At 43.2% G+C, this 18,880-nt stretch overlaps 3 protein-coding genes across 4 annotated transcripts; all 3 read left to right on the top strand.

Annotated features, from left to right (window-relative positions):
- The first annotated feature begins 1,260 nt into the window (after positions 1–1,260).
- Positions 1,261–4,756, top strand: nif3l1 (NIF3 NGG1 interacting factor 3-like 1 (S. cerevisiae)). Of its 2 annotated transcripts, none has more exons than XM_076093658.1 (7): positions 1,261–1,299; positions 1,732–2,348; positions 2,510–2,666; positions 3,353–3,476; positions 3,761–3,899; positions 4,111–4,194; positions 4,287–4,756. In XM_076093658.1, the coding sequence occupies exons 1-7, from the start codon at positions 1,286–1,288 to the stop codon at positions 4,469–4,471; spliced, it is 1,320 nt and encodes a 439-aa protein (XP_075949773.1). In that variant the 5' UTR covers positions 1,261–1,285; the 3' UTR covers positions 4,472–4,756. The 2 variants fall into 2 exon arrangements, with proteins under 2 accessions (XP_075949773.1, XP_075949774.1); XM_076093659.1 differs by having other exon boundaries at positions 1,264–1,346.
- A 1,597-nt stretch (positions 4,757–6,353) lies between these two features.
- tbx6 (T-box transcription factor 6) lies at positions 6,354–11,335 on the top strand. Its single transcript, XM_076093657.1, is given in 9 exon segments — positions 6,354–7,701; positions 8,102–8,315; positions 8,453–8,720; positions 8,828–8,971; positions 9,223–9,293; positions 9,389–9,447; positions 9,555–9,828; positions 9,929–11,078; positions 11,080–11,335. Coding segments are annotated over 9 exon segments (2,298 nt in total). The 5' UTR covers positions 6,354–7,631; the 3' UTR covers positions 11,128–11,335.
- Positions 11,336–13,789: 2,454 nt separating this feature from the next.
- On the top strand, positions 13,790–17,942 carry prodh2 (proline dehydrogenase 2). The gene is made up of 10 exons (XM_076092781.1): positions 13,790–14,017; positions 15,069–15,259; positions 15,855–15,981; positions 16,343–16,414; positions 16,541–16,621; positions 16,742–16,885; positions 16,991–17,157; positions 17,282–17,392; positions 17,541–17,629; positions 17,764–17,942. Exons 1-10 carry the CDS (start codon positions 13,790–13,792, stop codon positions 17,940–17,942), a joined length of 1,389 nt encoding a protein of 462 aa, XP_075948896.1.
- Positions 17,943–18,880: the final 938 nt, after the last annotated feature.

Genomic DNA, 18,880 nt, shown 5'->3' with positions numbered 1-18,880 from the left:
TTGTGACGCAAATAAATCAGCGTGAACTGAAGAAAACCAATCTCTCTTCTTGTTCGTGTTCTGGGGGTGTTCGTTACTGAGTTCCTAATAGTGAGATCCTGTCTCACCACGAGTCAGATAGATAACAGTTACTGAGCCAGCCATTAAGTGTTGAGTTTTAACATAAGTCATGAAGTCAAAGAAGCTGAGCATCAACAATGGAAAAAGCCCACAACAGAAGCATCAAAGATAGAACTGACTTTGACGGACACATGTGTTGTGCGTTAATAACCCAATTAGATTGTTGCTTCAGCCCCATCTGATTAAATTCAGCCTCTCTGGTTCTTTTTGCAAAATGTCAATGTTTACTGCAAGTTGTAGTAATACACTGTGATGCATGCTTTCAAATATAATAAAGGTTATGTTCCAATCATTTTGGAATTCATTATTTTTCCAGTCTGAGAACTAAAGTTTAGAGAATTAAATTATGTTAATGTGTTCATGCAAAACATAATCAAAGTGCAGCTTTCTGCATTTAGAGGCTACCGACTAGAATCTGAATTCAGTGTCTTAACAGATCAAAAATAAGATCCTTCAGAGTCAGGGGTCAAAGGCTTATAGCCTTCCTCTATGCTATTACATATGCTATGCTCTCAGCTACATCAAAACAAGTTGGAATGCCATTTGCAGATAAACATAAATGTCCTCTACCACTGAGAAGGTGTGATTAATCCATCCGATTTAAAGATCTGCCAGTACTTATTCTTCTCACACTAGTGTGTAGGATAATATTTCAGGTTCAGTGTTTCTTAAATGCAGTTCAATGGAGTCCCACTGTATATTTTTCATATGAAAATGGAGAAAAAGAAAATAAAAGAAATTGGTATGATCGATAAGCATAGTGGTAGTTAATGTAACCTATCTCTTTATCGTCCACACAGTTACACAGTCCCACATTACATATGTTAATAGTCATATGCGTATGCATCAAAGCAAACTCGTACTTTCGAAGGTTTAGCAACATTTTGATCATAGACTACAGCCAGACTATGCAGATCATTTTGTCATGTTTTCGTTAATTTTTAGTTTAACATAATTTACCCAACATGAACTGAAATTCTGCTGATATTTGACTAGAACAGAGCTATTGACGTATTTTTTCCGTAGATGGCAATGCAATAAAATCACATACTTTGCCACTTTTTGAACAGAAAGTGCTCTAACCATAGAGCTCACGCGATGCTCCCTGCCATTTCAACTGTCCAATCAAAACAATAGATGTAAGAAACGGAAGCCGGAAAGGGACATGCGAGTTCTCCAGTGAGTACACTCTCATAGCTCTGGAGAAATGTGTACGACAACAGAACGCAAGTAGTCTTCATACTTTATAGTGAAAAGCAAGCGAAAGTAAATAAGTTCACTGATGCACACACTGATAAGTGCGCGGTGTGTTTTTAAATATAGCGGGGTCATTTAGTCTGTATTAGCAGCTAATGTTAGCTGAGTAGCTAGCTCTGCTGTTAGCTGCATGCTTCCCAGCAGTCAGTGACAGTCACCACTCATGGTTGTGTATCATGTTACATACTGAGGGCTTAAATAGCGGCACAGCAACAATACTAGGCTTCAGGGCCAGAAACATTAATTGTCTATCGTTAGATTAGCTGTTACTAGGCTAACAAAGAAAGTTCAGGTTGTAAGCTAGCTCTTAGGTATTAAAGTAGGACTCAGTGGTCTTTCTTTCTCTCCACACAGGTCTCCACTGATGTTGACCGGATGTAGAAGCCTTTCTTGGACATTGTTTTCACTCACCTACAGAAGACTTTGTACCAGGAGGAGCTTGACCTCACGGGCTGCTCTCTGCTCCTCAACAGTTCCATCCATCCCTCCATCTCTCCTCTCAGCATCTCACAGTCACGGCTTCTTTACAAGCCAACAAACGTCGGTCCCCCAACACTCCTCTCTTCAGCTCTCTCCCACACGCCGCTTCTCTCTTTCTGCTCACTGTTCGGGCCCGATGGAGCTCAAAGAAGTTCTGCAGGTGTTGGAGCAGCTCGCCCCTCTGTCTCTGGCCGAGTCGTGGGATAATGTCGGCCTTCTGGTCGAGCCCAGCAAATCTCGGCCCGTTAAAACCATCCTGCTAACCAACGACCTTACGGATGCCGTCATGGACGAAGCAGAGGCCATGAGCTGCGACCTCATTATCTCGTATCACCCTCCGTTGTTTCGGCCAATCAAGCGTCTGGTTCAGAAAGATTGGAAGCAGAAGTTGGCCATCCGGGCTGTGGAGGCCAGGATAGCGATCTTCTCCCCTCACACTTCGTGGGATAGTGTTAAAGGAGGAGTGAACGACTGGCTGGTGGGGGGACTCGGTAAGATGTCGTTCTGAATGGAAGATGTGTCGCACACGCCTACAGGACTTGCATATTTAATTAAGGTATAGGCTAGAATGTTGTGGCACTACACATTATTCTCACCAAGTGTCCTCCATCTTGTCTTTTTTCCATCTCTGGTGTCTATCTTTGACTCTCAGGTAGCGGGCAGGTGTCTGTGCTCAGTCAGGCCCTCGGTGGCGCCTCACAAAGTCACAAACTGGAGTTCACAGTCAAAAGCACAGAGGAACTAAACGGTGTTCTGGAGGAACTGAAGGCTTGTGACAGTGAATCAACACTACAGCATTCAGTCAGCAGGTCCTATTCATCTTTTAACTACAAGTTCTCTGTACTTTACCGAACTGCAGACAATTTCCAAAACTTAGAATAGGTCATTTAAGCACCGTTTATTGTAATTCCTTAATTTCAGTGCAGCACGAAAGCAACTGAAACTTTCACAATACAACACCGCTATCTTGAAATCTGCTTTTTTTTTTTCAAAGTTGTGAAAACTAGGTTTGTGTAATATTTGAGTGTGAGTTTAAATGAAGCAACAGCCACTGCTACAGTATTCACAACAGCCACTGCTACAGTATTCACAACATCCAGGCTTGGTTTGTTATTCTGGTTCTGATTTTAAAGCTAATTAGCTTGTGAATGCAATTCTGGAGTTGACTTTCACACCTCGGATATCAAAGCTTCTGGCAAAAGCCTGACACACAGACCCTGTTCCCAGCTTCATGACCACAAGCTGGTTCCATAACGTTGACACCTCATAAAAGGCTAAAAATCCTCTCTGAATGATTGCCTGTTGTAAGCAAGTGTGGACTTTAAAAAATACTGAAAAGAACATAAACTAATCATCTATGTTAATTGGAACATGGTCAGCAGTAACAAAATGTATACAGAACTAGCAGATGATAGGTTTAAACATGCTGAAACCCACTGATCACCACTAATGTCCTTTGCATAGTTAATGATAGTTAATGTCCCCCTCTCAACAGACCAGACAACAATGAGGTCCATGTGAGCATAACCTGCAGCGACTCAGCGCTGACACCGAGTGTCCAGACTCTGTTACGACACAATGCCCCCAGCCTCTCCCTCAGCATCCTCAAGTTAGAAAAGGTGCCGCACAAACGCTTACACGATGAACTGAAGAACATCAAGAGATTCAGTCATTTTAACATTATATTTACACAGTTTTTGTTTCCTGAAAACCAAATGTGTTGTTTCAGAAACACAAAGAAAAAAAAATGATTTCTTTAAGATGGAAACAGAGCTCCATCTTTTTAAAAAGCTAATCTTTACATTTCACAAAGCAGTTCATGGAAAGTGATATCCTGTTTTATGCATAGTAGGTACTTCTTTTTTTTTTTTTTGACTAACTGTCCACCTTACACTCCCTGCAGCCCCCTCTCCCGGGCCATGGCCAAGGGCGGCTTAGTGTTTTGGAGCAGCCAGTCACGCTGGCAACAGCCATCCAGAAAGTGAAGTCCCACTTGGGTTTGAGTCACCTCCGTTTGGCTCTGGGATCTGGGCAGACGCTCGGTAAGCAACTCTTCTACAAACTGGAGGTTAAACATAAACATGTAAACAATGCCGAGGATATGAACACTTTACCCATGAGGCGAGCGTTGGGTGCAGCAGATGTCCTGAATGGTCTGGAATTTTAGATTAAGGGATGAAAGGTTGAAGCTTGTGGAACAACCAAGAGATCTAAATGTGTGCGTCAGTAAGTCTTTATTCTGGTATTTTTCAGAGTCCTCTGTGTGTACTGTGGCTGTATGTGCTGGATCTGGAGCCTCTGTACTGGACGGAGTCAAGGCAGACCTCTACATCACAGGTAGACATTTAAAGTGTTCAAAACAATTGATACATTTTGTTTTACTGTCAACGTATTAGCTTGACATGGTAATAATCATATCTATTGTTCAGGCGAGATGTCCCACCATGAAGTGCTGGACGCCGTGGCGAAGGGAACCAACGTCCTCCTCAGTGAGCACAGCAACAGTGAGCGTGGGTTTCTGGCTGTGTTCAGGGAGAAGCTGGCTGTGCGTCTTCCGGACAGCGTAACGGTGGCGGTGTCGAAGGCTGACAGGGACCCTCTGGAGGTGGTCTGACCGCCTTGGAGCCACAGCTGCACCAGTTAGTTAGTTAGTTACTAACTGGCGGATGCATCTTCACTGTTTTGATTGGATAAAATCCAAATTACAAAAGCGCCTTACACTTTTTCTAATGGAGCAGTTGAAATGGATGTGTACGATATGATTGCACCGGGCTCTTTATGTAAAGCTAGCAGCCGTAAAAATTTCAATATATCTGTGCCTCATGTAATTATGAAAAGTGCTTCCTTTACATGTTATTCTTGTTATCATGAATAAAAATGGGTTCTGGTTGATCAAAAACGGTTTGTAGGTTGGGTGAGACATCAGCCCACAAATGCACAATGAGAGCTGAATACAAAGCATGTCACCTGAACGCATGCGTCTTCGGCATGCAGAGGATTTATTTACGGACGACACAGTGTTTTTTTTTTAATCCTAGTAATCTGTGACATCAAGTGTGCCCTTTGGTGATGTGGAAAGACAATTTCAGCATCCACAAATGTTTCCCTAAAAGGAAGTGTGTTTGCATCTGGCTCACAGAAACAGTAATCCCAATCCGATTAAAAAGGCTTGTTGTTCCATCGTAAACATGCATCGTGCATCGACCACCCCCTGTCATGCAGGAAGTGTTCAAACAGCAGGAACGTCTGAGCCAACAACAGAAATTTAAATACAAATGCCTCTTACGGTATGTTCCTTTTTCTTTCAGTAAGCTGACCTTTAGGCCTCAGTGAGCACACAAAGGTGCATATCAAACAACTTCGCATGTACATGTCAGAGAGCCGGCCTATGGTAATACTTAATGCACTTCAAACCTGCCCCCACAAGAGCAAACAAACAAGTAACAGTCCCCATCATGGGCTGTTACCGAGTCTGGTGGCTGACACACCTGTCGGTTCGTAAAAACATTAAGAGTCATCACACACACCTCGCCGCCCCCATCAAGGTAATGACCGCTCTCTCTCTCGGTGTGATTCACACCTCCACTTCCCCTCAGACCTCACTAGCTTTTATCTCCTCCAACACACATATACATACACGCAGACACAAATGGAGAAGGACAACACCAACTAGAACAACATTTATTCTTCACTCCTGTGAAGTGACTCCAGCTGTCAACTCTTCACTTTGACAGAAATGTCTCTGAGCAGGTTGATCTGAGAGCATTTGAAGAAGAGTTCTCTTCTTCCATTTCTGAAGTATTGATCCTGCTCACATGAAATCTCCCACACAGGCAAACAGTTTATTCTGTTTGACCACTTTAGTTGCAAACGCTCTACTTATGATGTAACGGTAATCCTCCTCTTAAGAGCATCTATCATCCGTTGTCTTGTCCTCCAAAAAGCCTCAGCTTACCGTTTTTGCATATTAAAGTCTTTTATGAAGACTTGTTGTGATCCTGGTTACTTCAACATGTTGTTACACCACCATTATTTAGCTGAAGACATCTTGAACTCTACTGCAACAGGTTTTCAGTCATGAAATAGTGTGTTCTCTTAAGACACTTCACATTTTGCAACCAAAATCTGCCTCTCAACCGGGCTACAACATCAAAACGCTGCTGAAATGTTAATGCATCGGTAATAATAATTCACCGATATGATGAATATTAATACAACACCTACAGGAGAGACTCTGCTGCATAATGAGTACTTTCACTTGAGGTATATTTTGTTTATACTTCTCCTTAAATAACATTTTGATTGCTACTTGCAAAGAGTATTCCCACATTGTGGTATTACTACATTTACTAAAGTGAATATCCACCTCAACTCATCCTAACTAATTGACTGTGTGGTCTTACCAGCACAGGTTTGTCTGTGTGGTCCATGTTGTGTGTTCTAACTAGAAATCCTGTCTGCTCACCAAACGTCCCTGAAGTGATGGCAGAATCTGCTTTGAATGGATTCTTTAAACAGTTCTAGTTTTAAATATTCCAGAAAACGCTTTTCGAAAGTTGACTTTAATACCCAGCTCGCACCGGAATTGAAACTTCTAGACACTCACGTTTGTGGCCAAATTGCAGCCATCGGCCAAACTGTCTTCCTCTTCCACCTTCGTTCAAGGTCCCTCCCTGCTGAGAGGAAGAAACATGTCGTCAAGTCATCAAACAGCCACGGGGGTCCTGCCAGTAAACTACAAGATGTATATATATGTGTAAGAGGCCTTTTCAGTTTGTAGTAGCATTACCCAGAATTATTACAGAAAATCTTGAGAGTCAGGTAACAAATTGCAGTTTTACATCTGACACACATACTGTAGTGACTAAATGCTTTACAAATAACTACAATTGAAGATAAGTTTGTATAATTAAATTATTAGAGCCAGCTTTTGCTGACACGCAGTGGTCAGTTACATCACAAAGTAGAAATAATCAAGTCAAAGTTCTATGAACGAACAGAAGTATGAGCAACAAAATATACTTAAAGTATATAGTATTATGTAATAGTTGATGCATTAACGTGCAAGCGACATTTGGCTCTTGCTGGTCGAGGTGGAGCAAATTTAAACTACTTTATATAGTTTAGGTAGTTTAATGTTGAGCAATACATCATGTCTTCTCAGTTGAATTTATGTTTGTTGCATTTAAAATGCTTATCTGCAAAGTATCTAGTAAAAAGCACAATATTTGCCTCTAGTGAAAAAGAATACTCAACAAATAAGTGAAAACTGTACTTGAGTAGACGTCTACATACCTCTACTGACATGAAATAACACAAATCACACTCATTTTCCAACCTGACACCAGAGTAAACCCTAAATGTTGCAAATCACCTCTCTATATGACCGGTGTTGTTTGTGTTTGTCGAGCAGGGACAGGAGGGAAGATGAGGGCGTAGTGTGGAGAGAAGGGGAGACAAATAAAGAGCTGTGTGTTAAAAAAAAAAAAAAAAAAAAAAAAAAAAAGTGGGCCATTTGGCCTCATGTGTGAAGCTCCACACACCTATTTAACAGAGCAAGTCACCGCTGTGGGCACCAGTACCAAAGGACAGCGGAAGAAAAAGGAACGGACACACAGGTGACGGAGAACAGAACATTTTAAGAAGAGCTCTTCTAAACAACAGAGGATTGATATCACAAATCTGTATGAGGAAACTAACAAGAGTTAAAGTGTGAAATGTTACTGTGCAGCAGGTGAAGAGGACGAGTATAAGAACAAACACAGACCAGGAAGATGCTGAGTGTGGAGATGTACCCCAGTTTGACTCTGGGACCTCAAAGGATGGGAGACTGCTTTTACAGAGGTGAGAGGGAGCGTGTGTGTGAGCGTGTGTGTGTGTGTGTGTGTGTGTGTGTGTGTGTGTGTACAGGCATGCAAAATACATTCATGAAGAAATGTGATTTAATGCTTTTTAACTGTTTGCTTTAAAAGTCTTGCATGTTTTTCTGAAATACTTTAGAAATACTTTGTCATCAAGCTAACTCTCTGGGTGGGGCTATATAATTTATTTTTCATCAACTGGTTCACGAGAGAAATTGGATTCAGATGTTTGCTCATTTAGTTTATTGGCAGCCAAATATGTTTTTTCAAGTGATTGAGCACTGATTGGTCCTTTTCTTTGCACAACTAAGATGCAGGTACACAACCACACTGTGTTCTCGTTATTTCAACCATTCATGTAAAGGTTTTTATCCTTCCCATAGACCGGCAGGCATCGGCCCACATGCCGTTGTTCCCTCCCGCCTGTGACGTGGTGGCCAAAGCCCTGCCCCCAAGGCTGATGGCCCCCCCGCCCGTCCCCAACGACCCGACCACCAAAATTCCAAAAAATGATGTGAAGATGGAGTTGGAGAATGCGTCTTTATGGAAACAGTTCAGCTCTGTGGGCACAGAGATGATCATCACTAAGAAGGGCAGGTGAGAGAACCTCCACTGTCTCTTTATCGTAACTTAATCCTCCTGTAACAACCATTCAGTTCATGTCCACAACTTCTCGAATCCTACAGTAACACACAACTGCCTGTTTCTCACATCTTTTCTGCTCCTACTCTTAGACGGATGTTCCCTGGGCTGAGGTTAAAGCTCTCGGGCCTGAACCCATCTCTCCGTTACATCCTGCTCCTGGACATCATCCCATTGGACAACTCCCGCTATCGCTTCCAAGGTGGCGACTGGCAGGCTATTGGCGGGGCAGAGGCGAAGCTACCGGACCGGGTTTTCATCCACCCAGACTCGCCTGCCACAGGTGCTCACTGGCAGAGCCGCAACATCTCGTTCCACTATGCCAAGCTCACCAACAACACACTGGACTCTCAGGGACATGTAAGTCCTGCAGACTGGCTGACCCGGCACAAATACAGGGCCAAACCTCCACTGGTAGATTAGATCTTCATGGTGCATTTTGAGTTCATTTTTTCTTTTAATTCCAGATAATCCTGCACTCTCTGCATCGCTACCAGCCCAGAGTTCATGTAATTGAAGCCAGAGACGTGCTGAGATGGGGCGGAGGGCAACACTCCTTCGTTTTCCCTGAGACCCAGTTTCTCACAGTCACCGCCTACCAGAACAACAAGGTATATGAAGAAAGGGGCAAAAGATTCCGCACTAAATGACCTGCAATGAGTGCAGTTCAAGATTAAGAAGAAATTCTGTGTACCAATATCACGAGTAGCAGAGTCACGGTGCCCTGACCATCTTTCTGTGAGCAATAACAGATAGTATGTAAGAGATTCAATGCAAAATAAAAAACAACAACTGAGAGCCAAGAACAGAAGCAGAGGGAAAGTAAACCAACTGCAAAATTGTTTCTTTTTGTTGTTTTTAGATCACAGAGCTGAAGATCAACTCCAACCCCTTCGCTAAAGGCTTCCGAGATGACGGCATGAACAGCAAAAAGTAATTCACAACATATGCCCACGTAGAAACACGTCACACTGTTGCAAACTTATTGTGGAGGATCTGAATCGAAACTGAATCTTTTTTTTTTGCAGACAAAGAGATGCAAGACAGAAGCGCAAAATCTCTGTCTTGACAGACACCTTGGATATTGGTACGTGGGATGCCACTTTAAACCCTTAATTTGACATAACTCTTACTTCCTGCTTTGCCTTGAATTGCCTTGTCCTAAAACACCGCTTCTGTCTCTCTCTCTCTCAGTGAACTGTGATCCATGCGACTCCACTGAGCTGCAGCCCATCACCACCAGCACAGACCTGCAGGCCCTCGCTCTGGCCTCTCTGCCCCAACTGCCCGACCCCTCCTGTGGGTTCAGACCAGATGGAGCCTCCTATCAGGATACTCTGGTCCCGGAGCATCCACTAGATCTCGGCGAGGCATTCATGGCATCGCAGATATCTGATATCGGCATCTCCATGGCCAATGGGATGCAGGACGCACCGGGAAGTGAGGTGGCGAATCATATGATTGAAAGGTAAAGGCAAGGTTCTTGCGTGCATGTTTCTAAATGCATTAAGTGAAAAATCTTTTCAACACTAAGATATATATCTGTTTTTTCTTTTTCTCCACCACAGATCAGACACTATTGGTGAACCAGCTTATACATCCACCTTCTCCGCTACCAACACCTCCTCTTTCCCCTTGGCTCCTCTCCCTCAGTCATCCTCCTCCTTCCCCTCCCTCCCCGTCCCTGACTCTTCAGATACATCCAATCATCAGCCTATCGACTATCCCTCCATCCTCTCCTCTTCCCCCACGCTCTCCTCCTCCTCCACTCCCTCACTGCAGCAGACCTCCTTCACCTTCCCCACTCCACCTCCCTCTAACTCCTCCTCGCCACAGTCACTCCTGTCCTCCTCCTCCTCCCCCTCTGCCAACACCTATCACACCATCCCAGAGACAATCAGCCCCCATACAGGTACAGACGCCTCTTTTCCTGCCCCACCTTCCACATGTCATTCTGGACTGCAGGACCAAATATCAGTTCATTCTCTGCTCACTCAACCGAGTCATCCTCTGCAGGGTGAACCTATTAGTAGCGGAAATAATTCATCCATTGATCAAAGCTCAGCAGCATTTATCTATCCAAATACCCTTCCAGCAAATCCTGATCCTGCTCCAGTTACTGCTCAGCATCTCCTCAACTACATCCACCCGCGGGCTCCCAGCCTGGCGTGCTCTCTATCCACTCATGGTGCCCCCACATCTTTTGCCTTCCCCTCTGTCCCTCCACACATGCAGAATCTGTCCTTTTCCAATGTGTCTCCCGGCTCTGCCCACCATGCCCTTCACCTCCCAAATCTGAGCCACCAAGCCCAGGCTGCTTCCTTCCCTCCCTCCTCCTTCACTCATCCATCCTCCTCCCTTCCTCACCCTTCCTTCCAACCCTCCTCTTGCTTGGCTGTCTCCTCTTCCTTCCAGCAGTCTATGTCCTCAGCTACCTCAATGCCCCCAACAGCTCATCCTCAAAACCTGCGCAATCCCTGCACCTCCTCATACCCTGAGATGGGTGCCATGCCACAGTTCAATCCTGCCGCCCCCTATCTCCCAGAGATGGTACTGCACCACCCTTCTCTTCTCCCTCAGCTGGATCCATCACTTCCCTCCAGTCTTCCCTCCTCCACCCCTCCCTCAGCCCTCTACTCTGCCTTTCCATCCTACCCTCTCCGGCTTTGTCAGGACCCTCACTCATCCCTCTCCATCCCATTCAGGCATCTATACAGACAACACCAGCATGGGCACGCCCACCCCCAGGGGCCCTACCTGGATATGAGCTCAAGAGCTGTGTTTTAAAATATACAAGAATGTAAAGTTGTAAAAAATGTTTTGGCTTGATAGCGCTTTTAGGGGCCCAATGAACTGTGGTGTGTGTGAGTGAGTCTTCCCAAGGGTTCAACACATAAACAGATGAATGAGATTGATCCAAATTTGTAAATAGCTGTTGAAGATTTTCTTTTCAAGTATCCATTCCAGTGTGAAAAATAATAAAAGAATTCATACTCCAGGCTTTTTGTGCAAATTTTTCGCTGAAACACTAAACTAATATAGTGACTGTATCACAGTTAGGTTTGTTGTTTTTAATAACATCAAGATCTTTGGATTAGCCGTCAAACAAATCACACCATCTGTTCTGGGAAACATGCTAATTTGTTTATTTGTCAAGAGTTAGTTTAGAAGATTGATACCACTCACATGTTTGAAGGTGATATATGAAGCTAGCTCCAGGGGACGATTATCTTAGCTTAGCTTAGCATAAAGACTGGAAACTAGCCAGCCGGGCCGTCGCAAGTTATATCTTGTTTGCTTTTTTTGTGCAAAAGTCTGCAAAAACAACAAGTTGTTTCATGGGATCCATAAAATTCTGGGACCTGCAAACTATAGCCAACTATAACATACTACAAGCGATAGGGTCGAGAGTTTTGCCAGCGATTAGTTTGCTAACTTTGGAGTAGTGAAATGTATGACGCGTCAGATTCTGTGATGGAGCTTCTTCTATGGAGGATTGACTTGATGAAAAAGACCAAAGGTTCAACCAGATATTGATAAATGAGGTTGTTAGTGCTCTACAGTTGGACCTTTACACAAAAGTTTCTGCTACTGGATCACGGCTAGCAAACTTTTGACACATGAGAGTCACATATTGGTAACAGGCAGCTACTAAAAATACATATAATAGTAATTGCAGGGGGCTTATAGCTGAAATTGGTTCGCAGAATTAATCAAAAAACAGACACCGGCGGCAACTCCTGCCAAACCACAACATGATGTTTTTACACCTCAGTTTTAGTACCGAATTAACAAATGAGACATGACGCATTATTACGTGGGTTTTAAAGATGCTGGAGCCAGGCTAGCCCCCGTTTCTGGTCTTTGTTAACCTAAGGTACTGCTGCTAGCCCTTGATTAAATAGAATGGACAAACATGAAAGTGGTATTGATCTTCTTAGCAAGAAGGTTAATCACAGTATTTCCCAAAATGTCAAACGTTTCTTTGAAACTGTTGGGTAACATCTAGACAAATTGTCAAAATCACTCTTCTCACGCTCTGACCTCTCGCTCTCTCTTCTGTTTGATGAAAGGAAATACTTTGACTCATTTCAAAGCTCTTTATCTCTTTTACCTGCACAAACAGTGTGTGTTTCTTTATCAAAACTGCTTCAGATAAAAGTAATCTTTAACTTAGATTCACGACAGGCCGGATCACCTGAGTGCAATGATTGCATGGATTCAACTCACTGTCCCGTTTCCTCAAGCAACCACGTGCTGAGTAAAGATTTTGTAGTAATGAGAAGATCCACTTCCCCACATCACACTCACACACACACACACACACACACATGAAATTAAGGCGATCAGATTAGTAAATCGGTAATCTTGGCGTTGTACAACATCTGTGCCGCATCAGTTATCTTTAGTCAAAAAATACCAAGGTCTGACCCACAGTGACTTCAACAGTGGGTAGGCCTGCCATGTGCAGCAGTTAATCATTTCCTCTCCAGACTCTTTTGCGAAACATGTTTAACCACAACATCCCCCCCAGATCTGACCTCTCCAGAGCGTTTGTTATATATCCACTTTTCTCCCTGGGTCTGTTAAAAAATCCTTAATTTAATGTCAGGCATTTTTACAGATCCTTATTGCAACACCCCTAATGGATCACAACTTTAGCTCTGTTTCACTGTTAAAAAGGCAACATTATTGTAGTTATAACTATAAATGCAACCAGTTGAATTCTGCTACTTGACCCACTTTGATTGCAACTACTATCTGAATGCCTCATCACAGACTAGAATTGGCTTTTAAAGCCGAATGTATTCCAAAGCTTCTATGACAAATGTTTTTTAAACATTACAAAGAGAGCTTTTCAAGTCCATTTTGAAGCAACCGAGGTTTTTGGGTTCATGCTCAGGGTCAACTTGATGTCTGTTTGTATTTAGTCACCCATTAACCAGTGGGTTGGTCCAAGGAGGATGAATTTTACTGGTTAGCCAAACCTTCAAATCGCACCTGCTTTCCATCATTCAGGTCTTCAGAGAGTCACTTCTGGGAAGTAGGGTAAGGTGTTGCGATATACTGACATATTTTCAAGACTTACTTCTTTTTTAAATTTTATTTAAAACGTGTTTGGTAGCTTTGGAGTAGCTTAACAGACATGCAATTCAAATTGTACTGTCTCTTTTAGGCCGTTTTGTTTTTGCTTTGTTTCAAACACCAAATATCATTCAATGTCAACCATGCAGTAAGGGTGATAATGTCTCTTTGACACTACGGATCATTCGACACCCACACACACAAACTCCAGATACAGTCTCGGTACAATACACACCTCAAAACTACAACAAAAAGGAGATTCATACTTCACTTCAAATCCTTGAGACACAACCTGCAAGCTGAGTCAGTGACAAACAAACACGCACATACAAACCTTTCCTGGGATGATAATGGCTCGCTTGCATCCCTCACTCCCTCACCTGTTGTCGCTGAGGCTGCTGGGTACCAGGGCGTCCAGGACAGCGGCGGTCAAGCAGCCTGAGCTTCTCTCAGCGACTCTGGCCTTTGAGGAGCCCGGTGCCTTCAGGGTGAAGAGTTTGGGTGAGCTGCTCCGTGCTCTGGGCATCTTCACCCTCTGTTCCTTCCCGGTGCTTGTGAACAACTGTGGGAAGGTAAGAATTGAGTTTGTGAGTTGTTTTATTATTTGGAGGAAAGTGAGATGAATAAGAGTGAATGGATAAAAAGAGTCAGTGAGGCCAACACATCATAGCAGTTCATGAAATAGTCACGAAATGCAATCTATTGGTTTAGTGATTTATGTCTCTTTACACTAACCAATAGATTGCATTTTGTGACTATTATACGATCTGCCATCATACTGTGCTGAAGAGGAATGGAGAGAGATATATCTTCGTCTGTATATTCTCCTTTAACAGGAATGTTGTAAAGGCATCGACTGTGTTGTCTCGTTATGATTCCTTGTTTTTACAGTCGTACTGTTGTGTAATACACACTCTGAATGCATGTAATACACACTCTGAATATGTACAAAAAAAGAGCTGCAGTGGTGGAGAAAGTATTCAGATTCCCCATTTATTTAAAAGTACTAATACCACACTGTAGAAACACTACAAGTAAAAGTTCTGCACTGCAAAAGTTACTTAAGTAAAAGCATGTTAGTAAAATCAGGAAAACATACGTAGAAAGTATGTAAAGTAAAAGTACTCAAAGCAGAAAATCATTAGATTATTATCACTTGTGGATTAATGTAAAAGCAGGATTTTTATGTTGTAGCTGGTTGAGGTGGAGCTCATTTTTTAACTATTTTGTAAAGGAATGCAGCTACTTTCATTATGGATTGATTACTTTTTTGATTCATAGATTTCTGGATATATTCTAAATTCTGAAAATCTGAAAAAGGTCTCATATCCTAAAGTGACACCTTGATAAAGTTGATGTTTTGTCCAACCAACTGCAACGAAACAAAAATGATTAAAAGATACATTTAAAGGGAAAAGCAGTAAGTCCTCACATTTGTGAAGCTTTTGCATTCAAAGTGACCTAAATGAGAAGTAGAAATAAAAAAGACTCAAGTCAGTTACAAGTACTTTACAATTGTCTATCTACTTACTGTCGTCACATTCCACCACTGAGTCTGTGTCACGCCATGAATCCCCGTCCTCCTCTCCATCACTTTCTCCTCTTCTTCTTCTCTTCTCACAGCTGATGTCAGTGGGGCGCACCCTCCTGGGGAGGAGGGTGTTCTCCTTGCTGCTGCGGCCCACCGTGTACGCCCAGTTTGTGGCCGGTGAGAATGAGAGTGAGATCTCTCAATCCATGGAGAAGATGAGCGTGCTGGGACTGAGGCCCATGCTGGCGGTACCAATCGAGGAGGATCTGGGAGAGATCACGGGGTACGACGAACTGTTAATAACTCAGTGTGCTCAGGCTTGAGCACACTGAGTGCAATTAGAGGATAGAAAAAACAGAGCAGATGCACGAGTTATTCTCAAGCACTGACTTAGCTCACATTACTGTGGTTACACGTGTCCTCCTGTGATCTATTGTGCACGTACCACACTTGGTGGTTTGGAAATAAAGAGAACAGGGTGTAAAATATTCATATTGTCACAACCCCGACTCAAGGCTGCATGGACAAAGGAGGGGAGAGACTTGTTACGAAGTTATTTTCTATAACTAAGAGGGAAATGAATGCAAAGACAAGCTAAATACAACAATGTGGTAGAGAACTTGTTGGTATAGCCTGTTGCGAATGTGATTTTCCACAATGCTTATGTTGTGACAAAGTCTGGTCATGGGACCTGTTTGTTCCTGGTAATAGAGCTAATTATTTAATATGATTACTATTGCAAAATCAGTGCTGATTTATAAAGTCTCTCTGTTTGACATGTGGCACCTCGGCTCCTCTGTAAAACCAACATTTCCTTTAAACTGCTGTTTTAAAAGTGAAATGCTCTCGCGTGTTAAAAAAGTTATTGTCACCACCAGCGAGAGGAGATATGACGACAACATGGAGGCCATGTTGGAATGTGTGCGGATATCACACAGCAATGCCTGGAGCAAAGACCCGATGATGCAGCTGAAGATCACAGCTCTGCTTAGCCCGGAGCTGTGTGTAAGGCAACGGTTTCCTCACCATTCACATCGTTGTTAGGGACTTACTTCTCCATTGAACTGCTACCATCATATTTACTGTAAATTAGATGTTACGCAAGAAATGTCAATTTTCAAATGCAAAATCTTTCAATAGAGGGGGGGGGGGGGGGCATTTTGATTTAGATTTTCTTTGGTACACCAATGAATTTTCTGACTATTTTGGTCACAAGGACAACCACTTGGGATATTCCCAGCTGTTTGAGGTCAAACAGTGGCTGAATACACAGATACAAAGAATACAAAGATAAGAATACGTTTGGTGTAGTGTGTAGACATGGTGTCATGTTTCTCACTGACAAGTCTGAACTGCTTGTGTAAAGGTGAAACTCACAAACCTCATCACCCAACAACCGTATGACCTGAATCTTCTTGTCAGAGCGATGGATGGAGAGGTCAGATATCTTCCTTTTGCCTAGGTTTATACAGTATATACGAAGATTTACAGAGTTGATGAGGGTGATTCTGTTAAATTAAATGTTAAATGACCTCTGACCTTTGTCTGAAACTGCCTCTTTCAGCCAATCAAATTCCCTGGTTTAACTGAAAGCGAAGCTGCCCATTTCCTCTGTGGCCTGCAGAGACTCAACAAAATAGCAGAGGTACATGTGAAGGAAACGCATTCTACATGGGAGAACTGCATCAAAGTGACATTGTTTTGTAATTCTGAACTTTGCATCTTAAAGAACTTTATTTTAGAGATCCGTTGTGCTTTTTTTTAGGCAAGCGTAAACAAAGTCAGAGTCCTGGTTGATGCAGAGTACACCTACATGAATCCCGCCCTCTCTCTTGTCACCATTGCGATGATGAAGAAGTTCAACAAAGATAGTGCCTGGATTTGGAACACATATCAGTGTTACCTCAAGGCAAATATGTTTTTTACAAATGTATTTAAGTTGAACTAAATACCGCAGTAATAAGACTAAGTATGTTCTTACATTATCAGTTAGTCCCCTCTCCGTGTCTTCCAGGAGTCCAGGTCTCTCCTATTAAAAGCTCTGCGGCTGTCAAACGATGAGGGTTTCTGTCTGGGGGTCAAGCTGGTACGAGGAGCCTACATGGACAAAGAGAGGAAGCTGGCAGAGAACGAGGGTCGTCTGGACCCCGTCCACCAGTGCTGGGAGGACACTAATGACAGGTGGAAAAGAGGAAGTGGTCAAAAATACTTCATCTCTGGAGCACTCTTTTGAAATTACTATGATCATCTTTGACAGTGAACTTGACTCCCAACACGTTTCCTCTATTTACTTGTGTTTGTGCAGTTACAACGGCTCACTGGATGTGATGCTGGAAGCCATTTCGCAGAAACCTGAGCGATACAGGATCATAATCGCCACTCACAACGAGGAGTCAGTGAGAAGAGCCGCCAAACGGTTAGACCACGTGCTATGACAACATGAATTAGTTCCTCTGCTTCCCTCTTCTCTTAAAGGGGAACTCCACAGATTTCACGTCAAAAGAAGGTTCATGGTGCGACTCTGCTGCAGGTTATGATGTAGCTATTGTGTGTGTCATCTTCAGAATGGAAGAGTTGGGGATGGACAATGATGGCGGCTCAATGTGTTTCGGCCAGCTGCTGGGCATGTGTGATCACGTCTCCCTCACACTGGGTGAGCTGTAAGAGTTGGGACTGAACCTGCAAACCTTCAGCTGTAGGCCAGCGGCTCTGACCACCCAACCTCTCTTCATGTAAACTAATCTGAGCAAGAATTAAATGCTAAAATACTCTCTCTCTCTCCTGCAGCAAAGGAGGGTTATGCAGTATACAAGTCCGTGCCATATGGCTCAGTGGACGACACGCTCCCCTACCTGGTGCGTCGGGCTCAGGAGAATCGCACCGTATTGCAGGGAATTCGCAAAGAGAGGGACCTGCTGAGGCAAGAGCTCTACAGAAGACTGAGCCTGAGGGGAGGCAGCCAATAGGCCACCTGCACAGAGGGAAACCCCTTCACACCTTGAATTAAAAAGAGTCTCTTGTCTAGATTGTATCTAGATAACCGGATTGCATTTACATCCGATATTATTGCTCCAGTGTCCACATTGACATCTAACTGAGATCTGATCGCTCTGTGTGAAAGGGCTTAGCAGAACTCAACGGCACTGCATTTTGCATCAGCCTCGCGACATTGCCGATGAGGAGAGGAGTTCCTGTACGCAACAAATATAGTACGGTACTGATTACTGCAGAAAGCTCCTGATCCCATCACCCAAAACTCAGATTAATGCCAAGTGTAAAGGGGGTCAATGAAGAGGCATTGGTGCTGAGCCACCGGACACACTCGTAAAGTTCGCAATCAAGAAATGGTGTCGAATAAAGAATCAACGTGGGAACAGTTGGCCAATTGAACAAATTAATGCTAAAAGCCATGCACACTTAAATATTTCTTATGTTTGCAATGCCCTCAAAGCCATGTCATGAGAAAGCCATAACCTTCTGTATGCTGATGAAGACAATTATTGCAGTTTACATCCATGTCTGTCCAAAAATAAAATTACAAATTTGAAGATTTCTGAGTTATCACATTGAAGAGAATGAATCATAAACATACGTACTGTACATACAACTCAGAAACATAAAGCTTCTGGCCGTGGCTGTTACTGACACGGAGGCAAGAGAATAGAAAAGTCTGATGTTTGCTGGTTATGGCCGAGTCTAACTGACCTCATCCTCATCCTTTTGGTGGTTTAGGGAATATCACAAACTCTACTAGGTAAGTAAAAACCAAGAGGAACAAATCCAAAGCACTCTGGGTCCTGAATATAATAAAGTCTGAGTACACGGCCTACACCAAACGCATTTTAACCTAAAGTGTCCGACTGGGTGTTTGCAGATTTGAGAGAATCAGACTTAAGGCCACATT

The sequence above is a fragment of the Anarhichas minor genome, unplaced genomic scaffold, assembly GCF_050575085.1.
Source record: "Anarhichas minor isolate MPS153535 unplaced genomic scaffold, ASM5057508v1 ptg000017l, whole genome shotgun sequence".
NCBI lineage: Eukaryota > Metazoa > Chordata > Actinopteri > Perciformes > Anarhichadidae > Anarhichas > Anarhichas minor.
Note: the sequence above shows the minus strand (reverse complement) of the source record. Positions and strands in the feature narration are given on the sequence as shown.

What these genes read in the sequence shown, in the direction of transcription:
- nif3l1 (XM_076093658.1), top strand. An exon ending in CTGGCTGGTGGGGGGACTCG is followed by an intron (nt 2,349 to 2,509) that starts GTAAGATGTCGT and finishes TTTGACTCTCAG; the next exon opens with GTAGCGGGCAGGTGTCTGTG. An exon ending in GGCAGACCTCTACATCACAG is followed by an intron (nt 4,195 to 4,286) that starts GTAGACATTTAA and finishes TCTATTGTTCAG; the next exon opens with GCGAGATGTCCCACCATGAA.
- prodh2 (XM_076092781.1), top strand. Translation starts at nt 13,790, where the DNA reads ATGATAATGGCTCGCTTGCATCCCTCACTCCCTCACCTGTTGTCGCTG. An exon ending in GTGAGAAGAGCCGCCAAACG is followed by an intron (nt 17,393 to 17,540) that starts GTTAGACCACGT and finishes TGTCATCTTCAG; the next exon opens with AATGGAAGAGTTGGGGATGG. An exon ending in TCACGTCTCCCTCACACTGG is followed by an intron (nt 17,630 to 17,763) that starts GTGAGCTGTAAG and finishes TCTCTCCTGCAG; the next exon opens with CAAAGGAGGGTTATGCAGTA.